At 36.6% G+C, this 17104-nt stretch overlaps 1 protein-coding gene across 1 annotated transcript in view; it reads left to right on the forward strand.

Moving 5' to 3' along the window:
* LRPPRC (leucine rich pentatricopeptide repeat containing) overlaps positions 1 to 17104 on the forward strand; it is a 106660-nt gene that overhangs the window by 74435 nt on the left and 15121 nt on the right. Inside the window, exons 26-31 of the mRNA XM_035001663.1 lie at positions 1653 to 1721; positions 2755 to 2845; positions 6022 to 6164; positions 6291 to 6399; positions 10390 to 10516; positions 16055 to 16143. Of these exons, the coding sequence (XP_034857554.1) occupies positions 1653 to 1721; positions 2755 to 2845; positions 6022 to 6164; positions 6291 to 6399; positions 10390 to 10516; positions 16055 to 16143 (628 nt within the window). The remainder of the gene's footprint in view (positions 1 to 1652; positions 1722 to 2754; positions 2846 to 6021; positions 6165 to 6290; positions 6400 to 10389; positions 10517 to 16054; positions 16144 to 17104) is intronic.

A 17104-nucleotide genomic window follows, 5' to 3' on the forward strand; every position in this document is an offset into this window, starting at 1 on the left:
TTGCATTTTCTATTTTTACTTTCAACTTGTAGTGCTTAAAATTCAATAAGATGTTAAGAGATAAGCCAGAGACGTAGACTCTTACAGAAGCCTAGGAGATTTAGTTAATCTGACCTAGATGTTCTTTTGATGATTGAGATGTATGATGTGAAAACAGTTCTCAATTTCAAAATGAAACATAGCAATATCTGCCGTATAAGTCAGCTGTCCCGCCAGTGACAGGCAGACTAATCAGCCACAAAAAGGAAGCGTTTACCGTAAAAGTTGTGCTATTTAAATCATTGGCATTTGGATCAGCAATAAGTTGAAGTTGTAAGTGAATGTAGTCCTTGCATTTTGCCTTCTTCTAAAGAGGATGGTGCAGTAGTTTTGAAAGGGCTTTTTGTATACATTTGATTTCATTTGGTTTCATTTTCAGCGTAATGCATGTGAAATCAAAGAGGTAATGTGAGAAAATCCTTGAGTAGAAATTGTGTGCAAATGCAATACTAATATTTGAGAATATATTTCAGCAGTTGATCTATTCAGCATTTATTTCCCAAGTATCCCAAATGCGCATACTTGCACAGTCAGAATGAGAACACTTTTACAACTTGTACTGTACCAGTTTTTCTGTCATTCTGCCAAAGCTCTGAGATGTTAGTGTCTGCTTCGTTTCTTAATTTAACATTGTACAGTATTATTTTAAGGAATAAAAAATCATGAGGACTTCTAAATAAGAGATCAGATTTGAGGGATCCCTGGTTTAGTCAACAGAGCTGAGTGGAGAAATCAGTGGAGGTACCTCCTCTAGACTGGAACAGCCAGGGCTAATGAGTATGTAGTTTTCTTATCATAATGCTGTGATTGAAATGTAGTATTTAATGGGGAAACCCTCTTACACATGATGAAAATACTATAGTTAGAGTGACAAATCCTTGGAATTATGTGTGAATTAGTTTGCCTTTTATTCCAGTATCCAAAATTATAAAATAAGTGCTTTGAAGCCAGAGTTACTGACTAAACCCTAGTAATTTCTGATTGAGGATATAACATGTATCTCAGTAATTGAAATAAACTAAGACTGTGAACTAATTTTAAGTCCTTAGCTTGTTTTAAGTACCTCACTCTTTACACATTTAGTTTTAGATAGTAGGCAAGCATTCGTGGTAGTCAGAATACTTTTATCACTAAATTTTACAAAGCATGTTTCTTTTAAAAGTAAAAGCCATTGGTTTATTGTTGTGATGATGGTTAATAAGTTTGTGGAACAATAATTTTTGCTTCCTGAATCCATTGGGATCTCTGAAGTGTGTGTGTGTTTAATTTGACATCTTTTGGAGTTGATTTAGTTCACCGAGTTAAGGTTTCTTTTTGAACTAAAGAAAGTTTAACCATTTTAATATTTAAAGATTTATGGAATGAAAATTGACCTGCAAAGCAACATTTTGACATAACCCAAATTTTCTGGACACTGGTTAAAAATAGGTTATTGTTTATGCTCTGTTTTAATCCTAAAAGTCTTTGGTAACTGTGGTATTATCGGTTTCTTTTATTATAGTATTTGGGAAGGAGGCAGCAAATTCATTAGAAAGAGAACTATTGTCTTTGAGGGAAAATTAACATTTAGCTAAGCCTTACCTCATGTGTTATGTAATGATTTTATTTTACAGACTCCAGGCATTAGAGCTCGATCTACAAGACTTCAGTGGTTTTGTGATAGATGTATTTCAAGTAATCAGGTTTGTGTTTAATTTCTGGTCTCGAGCACCTAAAACTGTGAGTAGAAAGCAGGTGTCCTTTCTACATGTCTTATGAGCATTAGGGGATTTCGGGACATACAGCCTTATTAATGGAAGCAGCATTATTTTGGTTTTCCAAATAAGCAGTAGCTTAATTCTTGTTCCTGAGGTTCAGTAGAATCCCTAAAAGTTTTAATTTGGGCCCTGAAGATTTTAGCTTGCTTTATCCTAGTTGTTGACTTGAGCAGGCTAACCTTGTTTCCTTTGCAATTTAAATCTGCTTCAGTCCTTAGTGACCAGAGGAGTCACTTATGGGAGCCCAGTGGAATTTCTACTTGACGTCTCCTCCAGTGCAGATATCTGTTCATATCCTGCCAAGTGAAAGCCGTAGGGGAAGAGGAGTATAACACTTGGGTAGAGGAGTATTCTTATTAATAATAAAGGATATATTCACTGAGCCCTCTACCGCAAATATCTTTGAATTCTTCAAAATGCATCTTCATGGAGGTTCCCTTAACCAGAATACTGTTCATGTTTTGTTCTTGACTACAGAGTCCTTCAGCTTTTTAACTTTAAAAAAAAAATTGCTGGGGCGCCTGGATGGCTCAGTTGGTTAAGTGGCTGCCTTCAGCTCAGGTCATGATCCTGGAGTCCCTGGATAGAGTCCCGCATCGGGCTCCCTGCTCAACGGGGAGCCTGCTTCTCCCTCTCCCTCTGTCTGCCTCTCTGCCTATTTGTGCTCTCTCTCTCTCTCTGCCAAATAAATAAATAAAATCTTAAAAAAAAAAATTGCTTTTAATTGTGGTAAGCTACATATATAACAAAATTTATCGTTTTAACCATTTTTAAGTGTTCACTTCAGTGGCATTAAGTACATTCACATTGTTGTGCTCGGCTCTTTAACTTTTGAAGTGAAGTTATATCTGCCCTTTGGGTAAAGCTTGTTTGAAGGATTATTAAACTGAGATTTGTCAACTATAAAATATATCCTTTACACAGTCTAGATCCATCTGTTGTTAATCTTATTTTTAAGGTTGCAATTCTAGAAAAATTAGTGGAGCTGACACAGAAGCTGTTTGAATGTGATAGAGACCAGCTGTACTACAGTCTGCTAAAATTATATAGTAAGTAATCTAACTATTCCTCATGTTTTCATCTTGAGACATTTATTCTATTGAAGGCAGGTGCAAGAAAGGAATATCAGAAAGGTCTAGACGATTGTCAAGTGTGGTCTTCAACAGAGGCTAATTTTAGAGGCCAGATTGAATTTTATCACAGAATGTTATATTGTATTACTAGACACTGTACAATTTTCATAATTTCTGACAGTCTTAACTGCAGTAATGAGAAGGTGAGAAAAATCTTCATCAGGGCCACAGAATTTAATAGGACTTTTTGAGGTTAGACCAATTTTTTTCTTTTTATTAAGTCCTCCAGTAGACTTACTAGTCACTTCTATAAATCACATAATCACTAATATGTTCATGTGTGTAACATCTTTTTCCAGGGGCGCCTGGGTGGCTCAGTCATTAAGTTCTGCCTTCGGCTCCGGTCATGATCCTGGATCTTGGGATCGAGCCCCGCATTGGGCTCCTTGCTTGGCGGGGAGTCAGTTTCTTCCCCCTCCCTCTGCCGCTGCCCCTGCTCTTGTTCCCTCTCTTGCTGTCTCTCTGTCAAATAAATAAATAAAATCTTTAAAAAAAAAAAATCTTTTTCCAGAAAAATGCATATTGATACAGACTCATCACTAAACAATTTTTTAAATGTGATTATATTCTAATACAGTTTTGACCAAATCTATAGTATAAACATTTTCTTATATTTTATTACCTACAAATGACTACATTGAATGGCTATATAATGAGTATATTCCAAATTACTAAAGATTCAAGCAACATAGTAGTGTACAGAATCAAAAGTGGAAATGTCATTTTGTCCACCCCTCAGAAGTAACTTGTCAATTGGCCATCCTTCCAGTGTTTTCTCTCTATATTTCTATCCATTATACTTTTTATGTATATACCTATTATTTTGATTGTTTTATACGCTACATGTTTCATACTCTATATTATGTTTTATGGCTTCCTTTTATACTTAATATGAAATAAATTCACAGAGAGAGATCAATGCCTTTTCTCTTAAATACCGAGTTTAAGTGCTGGTGCCTTTGGAACCTCCAAAGTTGACCCATTAATTTTTAATTTGTGAGTTCATGAATTTCTTAAAAATATATTTGTGTTTCAGGTTATTGCAATCATTATCCTTTTGGGTGCTCAGATTGTTCCATCTTTGACCAGTTGGCTCCTATGTCATTTGACACACCTCTCTAGTCTTTGATTATTTTCAGGCAGAACAAGACAATCCAGGCTTGTGTAGCATCTCTATCCCAGACTTGGATTCCTTATTTTAGAGGGGGGCTTATTTAGAGACCATGATCAGACCATAATTTGGAAATGGCCCCATCTCATTAATAATATGTAAAAACTTAGTTTTACAATTAAAACCCTGAACTAGGGCGCCTGGGTGGCTCAGTTGGTTAAGCGACTGCCTTCGGCTCAGGTCATGATCCTGGAGTCCCAGGATCGAGTCCCGCATCGGGCTCCCTGCTCGGCAGGGAGTCTGCTTCTCCCTCTGACCCCCCCCGTCTCATGTGCTCTCTCTCATTCTCTCTCTCTCAAATAAATAAATAAAATCTTAAAAAAATAAAAAATGAATCTCTTTAAAAACCACCTTAGCAGTGCTGTTTCCAGTTTTTGGAAACCTTCCCTAACTATGTCTTCCACAGTCCACAGGTGTACCCTCTGGCAGGGGACAGAATGTTCCACCTTTTCTCTTCTATAGAATTAAAGATGCTGGAGCTTCGGGTTTTGTTTTTCATTTATTTAATCTAGTTAGTTTTTATATATTCGTATACTTGAAAAGTTACTCTTAAATTTTACATCACATGAGAACATTGTAATGTAGGAAAAGCATAATTAGCTTATCAGAGTCTTGTTTTGAAAATAGATTGTAAATTTAAGGGTTTTAAAGTGACTGGTTTTATTATCAAAGTATGTACAAAATCATTGCAATCTGTGTATGACCAGGGGAAATTTTCTTACTATTAACCGTTTTTTTTGTTGTAGGTTTCTGATGGAGCATGAATGTATTTTGTTTTTGTTCTTTGAGTTTTTTACTTCCAGGAGTCATCAGTTATCAAAACGTAGCTTTTCAGTTGGACAGGTGTGGGGGAATCTAGGAAAATCCTATCTCTTTTAGTATTGTTGTATTTTTGAGAAATATATTTACCTATGTTTTCTGGAACATTTGTGCTCTGAAACAGCCCCCTTCCTAGAGCTGACTATACACAATGAAGATACTTTTTATTCATATATGAAAATTCTAAAAAACACAGTTAAAACAGTATTTCTTTGTGCTTAATTTGTTGTATTGAACTTAATTAGTGTCATGATATTTTTCATATTTTGGTCTAGTTTTTCACAAGCAAAAGTTTATTATATTAAATGACTTGACCTGTTCTCTTTTCAAGCAAAAGTTTATTATATTAAATGACTTGACCTGTTCTCTTTTCAAAACCTATTAGAATGTTTAAAAATAAAGTCTTGATTATTAAGTTTTTGCTATTTGTGAAGATTAGGTTACCACATAAGAGGAACTCATTATCCAATGTGAAGGAATCTGCCTGTTTCCTTCCAATAAACTTCCCTTGCCCCAAAATACTTATTTAGTCTGATGGCATTATTTGTTGGGATAAAAAAAATCTATCACACAGTGTCATAGACATCCTTCAAGTCAGCAGAAGAGACAGAATTCTCCCTATCCACTAAGTGAAAAGGATTTGTTGATTTGACACTTTTGAAGAAAATCATATATTTGTGCACTTTCAATCACTTTAGCCCTCCAGCTGTGTATTAACTATATACATGTACACATCATCTTTCCAAAGTCTCACGGGCATAGTTTTGAATTGTTACCTATTTCTGATTCTGATTTCAGCAATGGGCAACTTCTCGGTAACTTTAAAAAGACAGATTTTTTATTAATATGATTTTCAAAGTGTGTAGTAAAGTGGGGTGGGGGTTGTTGTTTTTTAATAGGTAAGGAATTCCCATTGTTGAAAACTCAAAAGGCATACAGAAAGAAGTCTTTAAGCCTTTGGTCCACAATCATCCTGTTCTTTTCCCTGGAAGCAATATTTGGAATAATGCTTTACTTCAACATAAGATAGGAAAAAATTCTAAACATTTTTATGAATTCAACTTAATATGTTCATTAATTTCTGCTTAATCAAATTTTACAGAAATAAATGGTGACTGGCAAAGAGCTGATGCTGTGTGGAATAAAATGCAAGAAGAAAATATTATTCCTCGTGCAAAGACATTAAGATTATTAGCAGAAATCCTTAGAAACAGTAATCAGGAGGTTCCTTTTGACGTACCTGAGGTAATTTGTTTTTAACTGTAAGCATAACAGGTTTTGTTTTTGGTATAACTGTAGGGCATAATTAGCCCAGTTTTATACTAAAAAGATCGCTCTATATACAAGGTTTTGTATACTTTTGTCTTTCAGTTGTGGTATGAGGGTGAAAAGCACTCCTTGAATTCTTCATCACCCTCACGTGCAGAAAGTAATATCCAGAAAGATCTGTTGAATGCCTGCCAACGGAAGAAAAGCAAAGGTAAATCTATATGCTGGGGTCTTCTAATAGCAACATGGGATCTAAGGCCATTTAACAAATTAGTAGTGCTCTAGGACAGAGATGGAACTTAAATATCTTAATTATTTTCTTTTGTTTTTTAAATTAACAAAGACATTTTGGGGTAGTTGGGAAAACATAATATCAACTGAGTAGTAGATAATATTAAGGAATTATCTCTTTTTTTTTAAGTTTATTTATTTTATTCTATTTTTTTAGTAATCTCTCCACCCAACATGGTGCTTGAGGTCAGGAGTCTCATGCTGTTCTGACTCAGCCAGCCAGGTGCCCCTATCTCATTTTTATAGATATGATAGTGGTGTTAAGATTTATAGGACGGTGTCCTTAAATTTTGAGATCTTAATGAAGTACTGAGAGATGAAAAAAAAATCAAGATATCTATAATATATTTTAAAATACCTAAGCCGTAAGGAGCAAAGATAAACAAATCTGGTAAAATGGTAGTAATTGTTAGATATAGGTGATGGGCATATGGAAGGTCCATTATACTGTTCTTTAAATTTTCTTTTCTTTCTTTTTTTTTTTAAAGATTTTATTTATGCATTTGACAGAGAGAGACACAGCAAGAGAGGGAACACAAGCGGGGAGTGGGAGAGGGAGAAGCAGGCTTCCCACGAAGCAGGGAGCAGCCCGATGTGGGGCTCAATCATGACCTGAGCCGAAGGCAGATGCTTAACTGACTGAACCACCCAGGCGCCCCTATTCTTTATTTTTTTTCTGTACGTTTGAAATCTTTTATAATAAAAACTAAAATAGGCATACATTTTATCAAAAATTATACTTTGAAAATAGCATGATCATGAATGTTTTTTGGCAAATATATTTATTATCGATTTCACATTTATTTGAAAGCAGAAAATGATTAGGGCATTAAGCACCATACTCACGTATGTTGAAGTGATCAAGCACTATTTCAAGGATGGAGGCAGGACATGAGGTCTGTGTCTTGCTCTTCCTTTACTCTCGTGGTAAACTTTCCTGAAGTGGAATGCCTATCACTACTATGACTACTTTACTTTTTTTTTTTTTTTTTTAAAGATTTTATTTATTTATTTGACAGAGAGATAGAGAGCACAAGTAGGCAGAGAGGCAGGCAGAGGGAGAGGGAGAAGCAGGCTCTCCGCTGAACAGGGAGCCCGATGCGGGGCTCGATCCCAGGACCCTGGGATCATGACCTGAGCCGAAGGCAGCTGTTTAACCGACTGAGCCACCCAGGCGCCCCTACTTTACAATTTTTATGACCATCTTGAACCCTCTGATATCAGCTTGCCTATTACCTTATAGACATTTCCATTTAGACTTCATTGTACTCTTTCAAAATCCTATGTTACTGTTGTATCCTTTACTTTTGTTAATTTTTCTCCATAGCATGCTGACATCATCTTTAATTCCTTCAGTTTTGTGTGGATTTTCAAGTATGCTTTATGATACTTTAACCATTATGCAGCAGATTGTTTTTTTCATTTTAGTGTTGACAGTTTTGAGCTCTGTTCAGTAGAAAAGAATCAATTTAGAATTTTACAGAACCTCTTAATTTCTTTACTTAATTAGAATTTTGTGACACTGACATAGAAGTGTACGAGGAAAGAATAAGCCGAGCTCTTATGCTTTCTCAATCATGAATAGTAACTTTATTCTTTGGATCATTTTTCTTTGCGGCATATTGCATTTATACATCCTTGAGTCTTTCACCATATATATGTTAAACCTAAATGTAAAATTAATTATGACCATTAGTACTATTTCAATAGTGGAATTTTGATTAGACTGAAATGAGTGTAAAATTAGTGTATAGTTAACTGTTTGAAGATTCTATAACTCCTTCCTGTCACCTTTTCAAAAATTGTTTTTATTTAAGTAAAAACTAGTTAACTAAATAAATACAATGCACTGTTTATTACTATAAATGTACCCCTATTTTAGTTTTAATATACAATTTATATTTATTTAACTGGTTTTATCCTGTTAATTCTTCAGAGTTTTTAGTTTTGTGTATATCTCAGGATTTGAATGCTTAGCAAAACATTAATATTTTGAAAATTGATTGCTGGTGTTAGTACTTTATCGAATTTCTGATAGCTTAGTATACTGACTTTCACACCAGAAACCTGTGGCAAATGAGTGTGGTGCGTTACAGTGACAGCTCTTTCTTTCTTTTTTCCAACTAATAGAGAATAATAAACAGAGCCATCCAATTTCATACAAAGTTTTTAATTTTAGGGGCACCTGGGTGGCTCAGTTGGTTAAGCATCCGACTCTTGATTTCGGCTCAGGTTGTGATCTCATGGGTTGTGAGATCTGAGATCAAGCCCTGTGTTGGGCTCTGCACTCAGTGGGGAGTCGGCTTCTTCTCCCTCTCCCATTGCCCCTCCCCCGTTCACGTGTGTGCGAGTGCGTGTGCACTCTCTCTAATAAACCTTTAAAATAACAATTTTAGAAAACATCTAGTAAGATTTCCTAGATTATTTTGTTAATGTTAAATACTCAGTTGTGCTTATTGTATATTTTCCTTGAGCAAACTGTGCTTGTTGGGGAGTAGACAGTAATTGCACTGCATTTAACTTCTTAGCTCCAGTAAAAGGGAGCATCGTGGACTGAATGATAGGTTTTATCTGTTCTCCTTGGTCAAGGTGCAGCTATTAGGGGTGCCTGGGTGACTCAAGTCAGTTAAGCGTCTGCCTTCAGCTCAGGTCATGGTCCCAGGGTCCTGGGATCGAGCCCCGCATTGGGCTCCCTGCTCAGCGGGGAGCCTGCTTCTCCCTCCCCCTCTGCCTGCTGCTCCCCCTGCTTGTGTTCTCTCTCTTTCTGTCTGTCAACTAAATAAATAAAATCTAAAAAAAAAAAAAAGATGCAGATATTAATGTCATACCTTTTTTCTCTAGTTTTCTCTGAGCTCAGTGTGAAAGAATTAAGTTTTTGACATTGTCACTTCAGTTTAATTGAAGGGCTTTTGCAAACTGCCCTGACTTTGAAATACAAATATAATGTCTGCTTGTTCAGAAACCTCTAAAGTAGCTCAGAATCTTCTTCTGAGCATTAATATCATGCTCACTCCTAGTTGTGTGTATTGTATTTCCTTACATTGAGCTTTATACTCACCGAAGGTCGTACATGATAGTTCACTGGTGCCCCATCTCTATTGTGATTTGTTTATACACACCAGAGAGTGGATTATAGATTCAGTTGGATGTTTATAGCCAGGCAATTTTATTTCAGAAAAGTAAGTGACTGAAAAGTGTAGTTACTTCTCTTTTGGTAACATCTTTTCATTCACTGACAGTTATTGTGAACAAGTGAAATAAAACTGTTAATCAGTCAAACAAATGTTGCTTAGTTTACTTGTTAGATACCTGTATATTTGAAAATTGTATGTTTTTGTATAAGTCCTGTCGTAGCCAAATAATTTGATCTCCTAATTTTAGAATTATAGGCTATATTCACTTTAATGCTATTGTGTTGAAATGTTAACCATTGTAACCACCCACTTATAGATTAAAGATTGCTTTAAAATGCATCTTTTGCTCCCCTCAGTCTAAATTATACCTCTGGTTTATTTGGACTTTACCATACATTTTGCAATTGGTTTTGAAACTAGTATCATCTTTTGACAAATTCAAAAGAGTTATTTCTCATTTTTATTGGCATGAAAATAAATTTATTGACTTTAGAGAGTTAGTATGAAAAGTAATTTTAAAAGGGAAATCCTTTCAGGTACCAGCCACATGGCTTAAGTAAAGTGTCCAAAACTGTGACTTTGTTTTTATAACGATGAGAAGGGTGACTGCTTCTGCTGTTTTGGTCAGTGTATGTGTCTCTGGAGAGTGGTATGGTGGGTGAGCATGAAGACAAACACATATGTGGCTTTAGGGCTTTGCTCTAGGGGGTTTTCCCTCCTTTTTGACATTTCGGAATAACGTCAGCTCATTTTTTGTTTTTTTTTTTCCTTCGTAGATGCATATACTACTTTCCTGAAGGCACAAAAGCAAAACATTGTGTTGAACAGTGAGACTTACAGCGGTCTTATAAAATTATTATTGGAGAAGGATAGTTTCTTAGAAGCAGTACAAGTGAAAAAATTGTAAGTATTAGTCCATTTATTAAACCTGTCACTTAAAAAAAGTATCAGCTATCATTAGGATTTTCCTAATGATTTGTTGTAGCAGCTGCTTAATTACCCTCAACTACACACAAAAATCCTATGAAATGCTTTTCTAATTTTTTTTCTTTTTTAGATTTTTTATTTATTTGCGAGAGAGGAAGACAGAGAGAGCGAGCACGAGCTGGGGGAGGGGCAGAGGGAGAGGGAGAACCAGACTCTGCTGAGCAGGGAGCCCGACGTGGGGCTCAATCCCAGGACCCTGAGATCATGACCTGAGCCTAAGGCAGACGCTTAACCGCCTCAGCCACCTAAGCACCCCTGATTTTCTAATTTTATGGGTTTTTTTTAACCTATAAAAAATAACCTTTACTGGCCCTGCACAGTGCAGTACATTTTCTTTCTGTAAGATAAGCTCGCCACTCATTTATGAAGTCCCTATACAGAAAAATAATTTTTTCCCTTTATCATACTCTTTCTTGTTCAGCAGCTAGATTCATGAGCCTTTGTGGTGGAAGGAGCCTGATGCAATGAAAACACCCAAGGGCTTTGAACTTAGGCAGGGATTCGAATCTTACTTGAAATCTCTACTGGGGAAATTACCTCCCATCTGTGAAGCTCATTTCTTCTTCTATGTGATGAGTGGATGATAATAAGACCTACATCAAAGATCCCTTCTAGGTGTTGACGGACATAGAGTGAACTAGTGAAAATACAGGTGCTCAACACATTTTAAATGCCTTTTCTCTTTCACTGTCTGTTGTGTTTTTTGTTTGATTTTGGATTTAAAAAAAAAAAATCTGTTGAGTGGTGGTGGTAGGGGTTTTGTTTCTGGCTAGTTCCTTAGAGTAAAATTAATCGGAACAAGAATAAAGTTTTCTTACCTGGTGTGTCAGTGAATGGACTCTGTTGTCTTATCCCCAAGGAGTTATCACGAAAAGTTGCATTATTAACCAGAAAGGGCCTAGAATGGAATAGATCACAGTGACCTGCTCTGTAATGTAGACCTGTCCTGGTGTTGAGTTTGTAGCTTTATTTTCAGTGGCGAAGGTCAGCCTTTTCCTAGTGTATTGCAAGTTCTGAAATAATCTCTCTTGGCTCAGCTTTGGCCTTCAAAATTTTTAAGTCACAGTACTTTTGAAATACTAGAATCCTGACTAAAAAGTGGATGCTTGCCATTCTTGCAGTTTGCTGGAAAATCTGTTGTTAATGCTAGTGTAATGTTATGCACCATAAGGACATATTTACTGTTTGTGTTTCATTACATGTTGAAAAATGCATATGACTATACTTGTCTGTGGGAATGCATATATACACACGTACAGTGTATATGATGTACAGTGTATATGGATCTGTACAGTATGTATGTATACACACACATATGCACACCATATATATATCTATGGTCTTGAATCATTTGCATGTCCTATATCAAGGACAGTCACACGAAGACTTTTTAACAGTTCAAGTCTTTAATGTATTCTGTATCTCATTTGTGTGTTTACTCAGTTGCTAATTAAATTACATATCTCTAGAATACTCAAGAGATGCTCAATTAGTGACTTGGAAAATTTGACATTGAACAGCGTACCGTCCTCTGTAGTCATTGGAATCATCAAGGGGGTGGGTGTTCTTCCTAAAATTACTTTTTTCAGAAAATTATTACCTAAACTCTCTACCCTAACACTGCCCGTGGTAATCAAAGGCGTTCTAAAGCAGCTGTTTTGGGAGGAATGGGGGCAGAGAAAAGAGAGGTGCATTTTGTGTTGAGGACTGGGTCTGATTCAGTGAGGGGACAGAAGCAAAGAAGGAAAGTTTATTTTAAATTTTTAATCCTGAGGTTGATCCTGAAATACTTCCCCAAAATACAGATTATCTTTTTTTTCCCCCATTTTAATTGGGCTTGTCCTAGAACAGTGAGCCTCACATTCTTTTAGCATGAAAAGATTCCCCACAGCCTACCCCAAAGGTTCAGATTCATTTGATCTGGTGCAGGGCCCAGGAATCTGCATTTAATAATCACCCAAGTGATTCAGTAATCGCATGATGTAAACATTTTGATCAGATACCATTAATAATGAATTGTGCTAATGTAGCACATATTAAGTATTTTAAAACATACTCACAAAATGGAAACTTTTCAGAGGATAATAAGATTTAAAAATAGAGGCTGAAAGGTTTTCTTGCCTCACCCTAGAGCATTCATGCAGTGTAAGTACCTTTCACTGAAGATGGCTCACTGATGGGTGGTTTTTCAAACTGCAGTTGTAACCAGTATGTGGGTCACGGAATCTCTCTTTAGTGGGACAGACACGACGTTTTGTTTAAATAGAATAGAAAATATCAAAGCACTTCATGTAATAAAGATCGTTTTGTGAGTTTTATTTATATGTGCACTGGTAGGTAGTGTAAAACATTTCTTCTGTGTGTGACTGTGGATCTTGATCGCACAAGTGTGAAAGCTGCTGATCTAGAAGATGTTTGCAAGCACAACCCTTCTATTTCCCCTTCTAAGTACGATGTGTAAAATGTGGGTTGATCTTTCTTTCCCTCCTCTAGATCTTCGTGAAGCGTTTTTGTACTCTTGAGGGCACTTCTATCTTAGCTTTGTTATCCTTCCAGGAGTATTTTGCAGCTGTCTTTCACATATAGCTGGGTGGGCCTAAGAGAATCCTAGATGCAAAGCCTTACCATGCCTATAGGCACCTAATCTGGGGATTAGATGCACATGCTTTTCCTTGAACCGAAAACATGTTCTATCTAACTATAAAAAATTGTATCTTGGGGGGTGCCTGGGTGACTCAGTGGGTTGAGCATCTGACTCTTGATTACAACTCAGGTCATGATCTCAGGGTGGTGAGATCAAGCTCCAAGTTGGGCTCTTCGCTCAGCACAGGGTCTGCTTGCGGTTCTCTTCTTTTCTCTCTCCCTCTGCTTCTCCCCCTGCTGGTGCTTGTGTGTGTGTGTGTGTGTGTGTGTGTGCGCGTGCGCACGCGCGCTCACTTTCTCTCTCTCTCTCTCTCTAGTAAATAAATCTTAAAAATGTATCTTGGGTTAGATCTACATTGGGTTATTTTGAAAGTAACACTTGGCTGGAAATTCAGAAGTGGTAGTTGAAGTTCGAGTTTCTAACTGTCGGGGTCATCTCTTCTTCCAGTTGTGTATTCAGTGCTCTTGGGTAAAAAAGAATTATTGTTTTTTTTTATGGCCATCTTTATTGTAATATGGTGTGACCAGATGAGCCATTGTGGCAGGTAGCAGTACCCCCATGTATTTCGACAGTTACTGTCAGTCCACAGAGAGCCGTCTGTTGTTTGTTTTTAAGTCTATTGTTTTTACCTGCACGATCTCACTTGTTCAGTCTTAGGAGCAGTAGTTTTCTCTGCAAACTAAAGAATGCAGTCTTTGTTTTTGCTCTACCTTTGCTGTCTCTGATGTATTGCTAAAAATGAAGCACGCTCATTCGGGGGTTTTATCAACAAGGTCATTTAAACCTTTCCCACCAGTTATGGAACCTCAAAAGTAACAGTAATTGCAGCCTTTAAAAAATTAGCCAGCTCTCTTTCATTTTTAGTTAAGAGTTACATTTCCTCATGTTTCAAAATCAAAATTTAGATATAGCGAATTCTTTCAAGGGAGGGGCACTGCTTATTTGAAGAAGAGCAGTAAGGGAGATTATTATTTTAAATCTCTGATAACACTAAACTGTATTTTTAGGAAATTGCGATTTCCATTCCTCCATCACAGTCGCCACATGCGGCTAGCGACTACCCTATTGGACAACATGGATAAGGAATGTTCTCATCATAACAGGAAGTTTGATTTGACAGCTCTGGACTAGATTTTTTACTTACAAAAGGAAAGATCCAAAGTATGGGTCAGAAGCATAAACTTCTTTTATTGTTCAACACAGAGATCTCTGCCAGTACTTTCTGTAGTTTTTCTCCTTTTTCCAGTTTGGAATATATTTTGCTTTTGATTGGTCAGTTTCTACATATGTAAGATATAGATGTTCAGTATATAATGAGAGCTGGGGAGAGTTTCTGTCTTTCTGTTAATCCCCACTTTCATATTTGTATTGAATAGGCAGCTTCTTGAGATAGGAAGAGATTATTGAAAGAAACTGTTGGTGTTTTGAGGTTTTTGAAAGGCTGATAGTTCACAGTCGATGTCAATTAAAAGGGAAGTTTTGTTACTGCATGGTTTCAATAAATTTTAGGTAATATTTTCATGTAAATATGGTATAATACATGTAATAATGTTGGCTTAAGAAGTGAGCTTAATTTTAATAGTGTCTTCTGCTTATTTAATCCTGCTAAAGATTGAGAAAGTAAATCCTTTATGCAGTTTATAGTCTCATGCAGGAGTTGTTGACTTAAGAGCTTTGACAGATGGGACAAAGGAAAAAAGTCAAACTGAGCAATGGGTGCTTTGGTGGGATTAAGAGGATTGGGGTGGGGCGGGGGGATAAGAAAATCCTGTGCCCGGGGACTGCAGTGGTGAATCTGCGAGGCTGGAAGTGACTGAGAGGATGGGCAAGTCACAGTGTCTTTGGAGGATTTTCTTGGGATTGACGAGAATAATTTAGCAGTGACCCTGCTTTTACTTGCAATCCGCTCAGCTTAGATGTTCATGTCGGCAGGCCGAGGTTGTTGGCGGCAAGATCATCGCTCAGCTTGATAAGGCAAACGGCCACAATTGCTTTTGCTCCTTGTGACCTGTGGAGATTTCCTAATCGGGAGATGAACCCTGGGGGCATTAAGGATGCTGAAATTTCATCACAGGGATGTGCAAACAGTGTAGCAAACAGAAATCATCTCAGGCCAGGATGGTTTTTTAATCACGTAGGTTTTAGCCATAAGTAAAGCAATTTTTGCTCTTGAGTTTTAAAAAGTTGGGGAGTTTTGTTTCAAATTAAACGTCTGGGACAAGATTCTTTTGTGAAATTTTTAATTTTAAGGTAACAGTGGTTTTAGTTCTGCATTATGATCACCTTTAAAAACTGTATGTAGCTAGATGACAGAAATTTGAAAATTAATCAACCAAATGATACGGTGTTAGTAATATGCTTTCGTTTATATTTAAAATATACAGTGCTGAAAATAAATGTTCATTTTTGTTGCTGAAAGAATAGTTTTACATTTTATAATTATGGTGAATGTAGAGAAAAGAGGAAAAAGTATCCAGCTTAGGATACAGCAGAACAATGCAGGGCATGCAGTTATTTTATCATCTAATATGTCAGCATTCAAGAATCTGAACCGATTGTTTAAAAAAAATCTTGTACTTTGTTTCTTTTGTTGCTCATTTCCAACTTTGTCATCTGTCAGAATGCAAAAAAAAATTATCCTTCTATAACCATTGACAGGATAACACAAAAGCTGTCTCCAGGTCGATATTTTGCAGCAATATTTTTAACATACGAACAGTAGTTTTTATAATTTCACCTTGGTGCTCAACCATTTATTATCGTATCAGAAGCATGTCAGTAATTCCTTTCTAAATGTCTGCTTCTTTTAGCGCTGAGACCCACATCAAGGGCTTCACACTGAACGATGCTGCCAACAGCCTCCTCATCATAACGCAAGTTAGGCGGGATTATTTGAAAGGTATGTCACAATGCTTGACCTTTACGTCACATTAATGCCTCTGCAGATTTTTCTTGTAACGCCCTTCGAATACTTGGATAAAGGAGTCCATTTAGCAAATTACCTGCTTATCAAGAGCCTTTTGTGGTAGCTGAGAGACGTAAATTACTGTACATGCATTTATAATACAGCTTGAATATGAATGTACTTGTCATTTGACCACTTAGTCCAGTTTCCATTCCATTTAACACAAGATGGGTTTTCTTAAGATGAATCACAGCTCTTCAGACATGCAAAATTTGTGTTCCAGAACGAGAGAAAGTACAGGCTTTCAAGTGCGTTAAAATTCACAGCACAAGTCATTTTGCTTTGGAAATTAACATACTTTAGAGCATCTGAAACAATTCCCAGCAGTTGTTTCTTGCATATTGTGTTGGTTGTGTGTGAGATAGCAAATGAGTTAAATTGAGTGTTAAATGTGTGGGATTGTGCACCAAATGATTATAATATTGATTTTTAAAACTTAATCTAATACTTTTTCAGTAGTTCATAATACCAGCAGCAATAAAATACAATGTTTGTTTGGAGTTTGGAGTTTAGCGTTTTTCAATTAATGTTAAGATAACCGCAGAAAACTGCAGAGATGACTTTGGGGAGGACTGGGAAGGGGGCCGGCCGTTTGTTTGGTGGAGGGTATCTGTGGATCTGGAGGTCTTAGGAGTGAGCTCCCAAGGGGAAAAACAGTGACTCTCTTAAATTTAGGTAGACATCTTTTCTTCTAGGGCTTTACATTTGAATTTTAATCAATACAATAAAACCGTTAAAACCACAGTGTTGCCAATACCACAAAACCCACGCAGGAAATCTTTACGGAACGTTGAAAAGGCTCTAATTGTTCACTCTGGTATCTCCTTTCTTCCTCGGACTGTAATAATGATATTATTCTTCACTTACGTGTTTATAAAATAATTTCACATCCCTG

Source organism: Mirounga leonina, unplaced genomic scaffold, assembly GCF_011800145.1.
Source record: "Mirounga leonina isolate KUSES-001 unplaced genomic scaffold, KU_Mleo_1.0 Mir_125, whole genome shotgun sequence".
NCBI classification, from domain to species: domain Eukaryota; kingdom Metazoa; phylum Chordata; class Mammalia; order Carnivora; family Phocidae; genus Mirounga; species Mirounga leonina.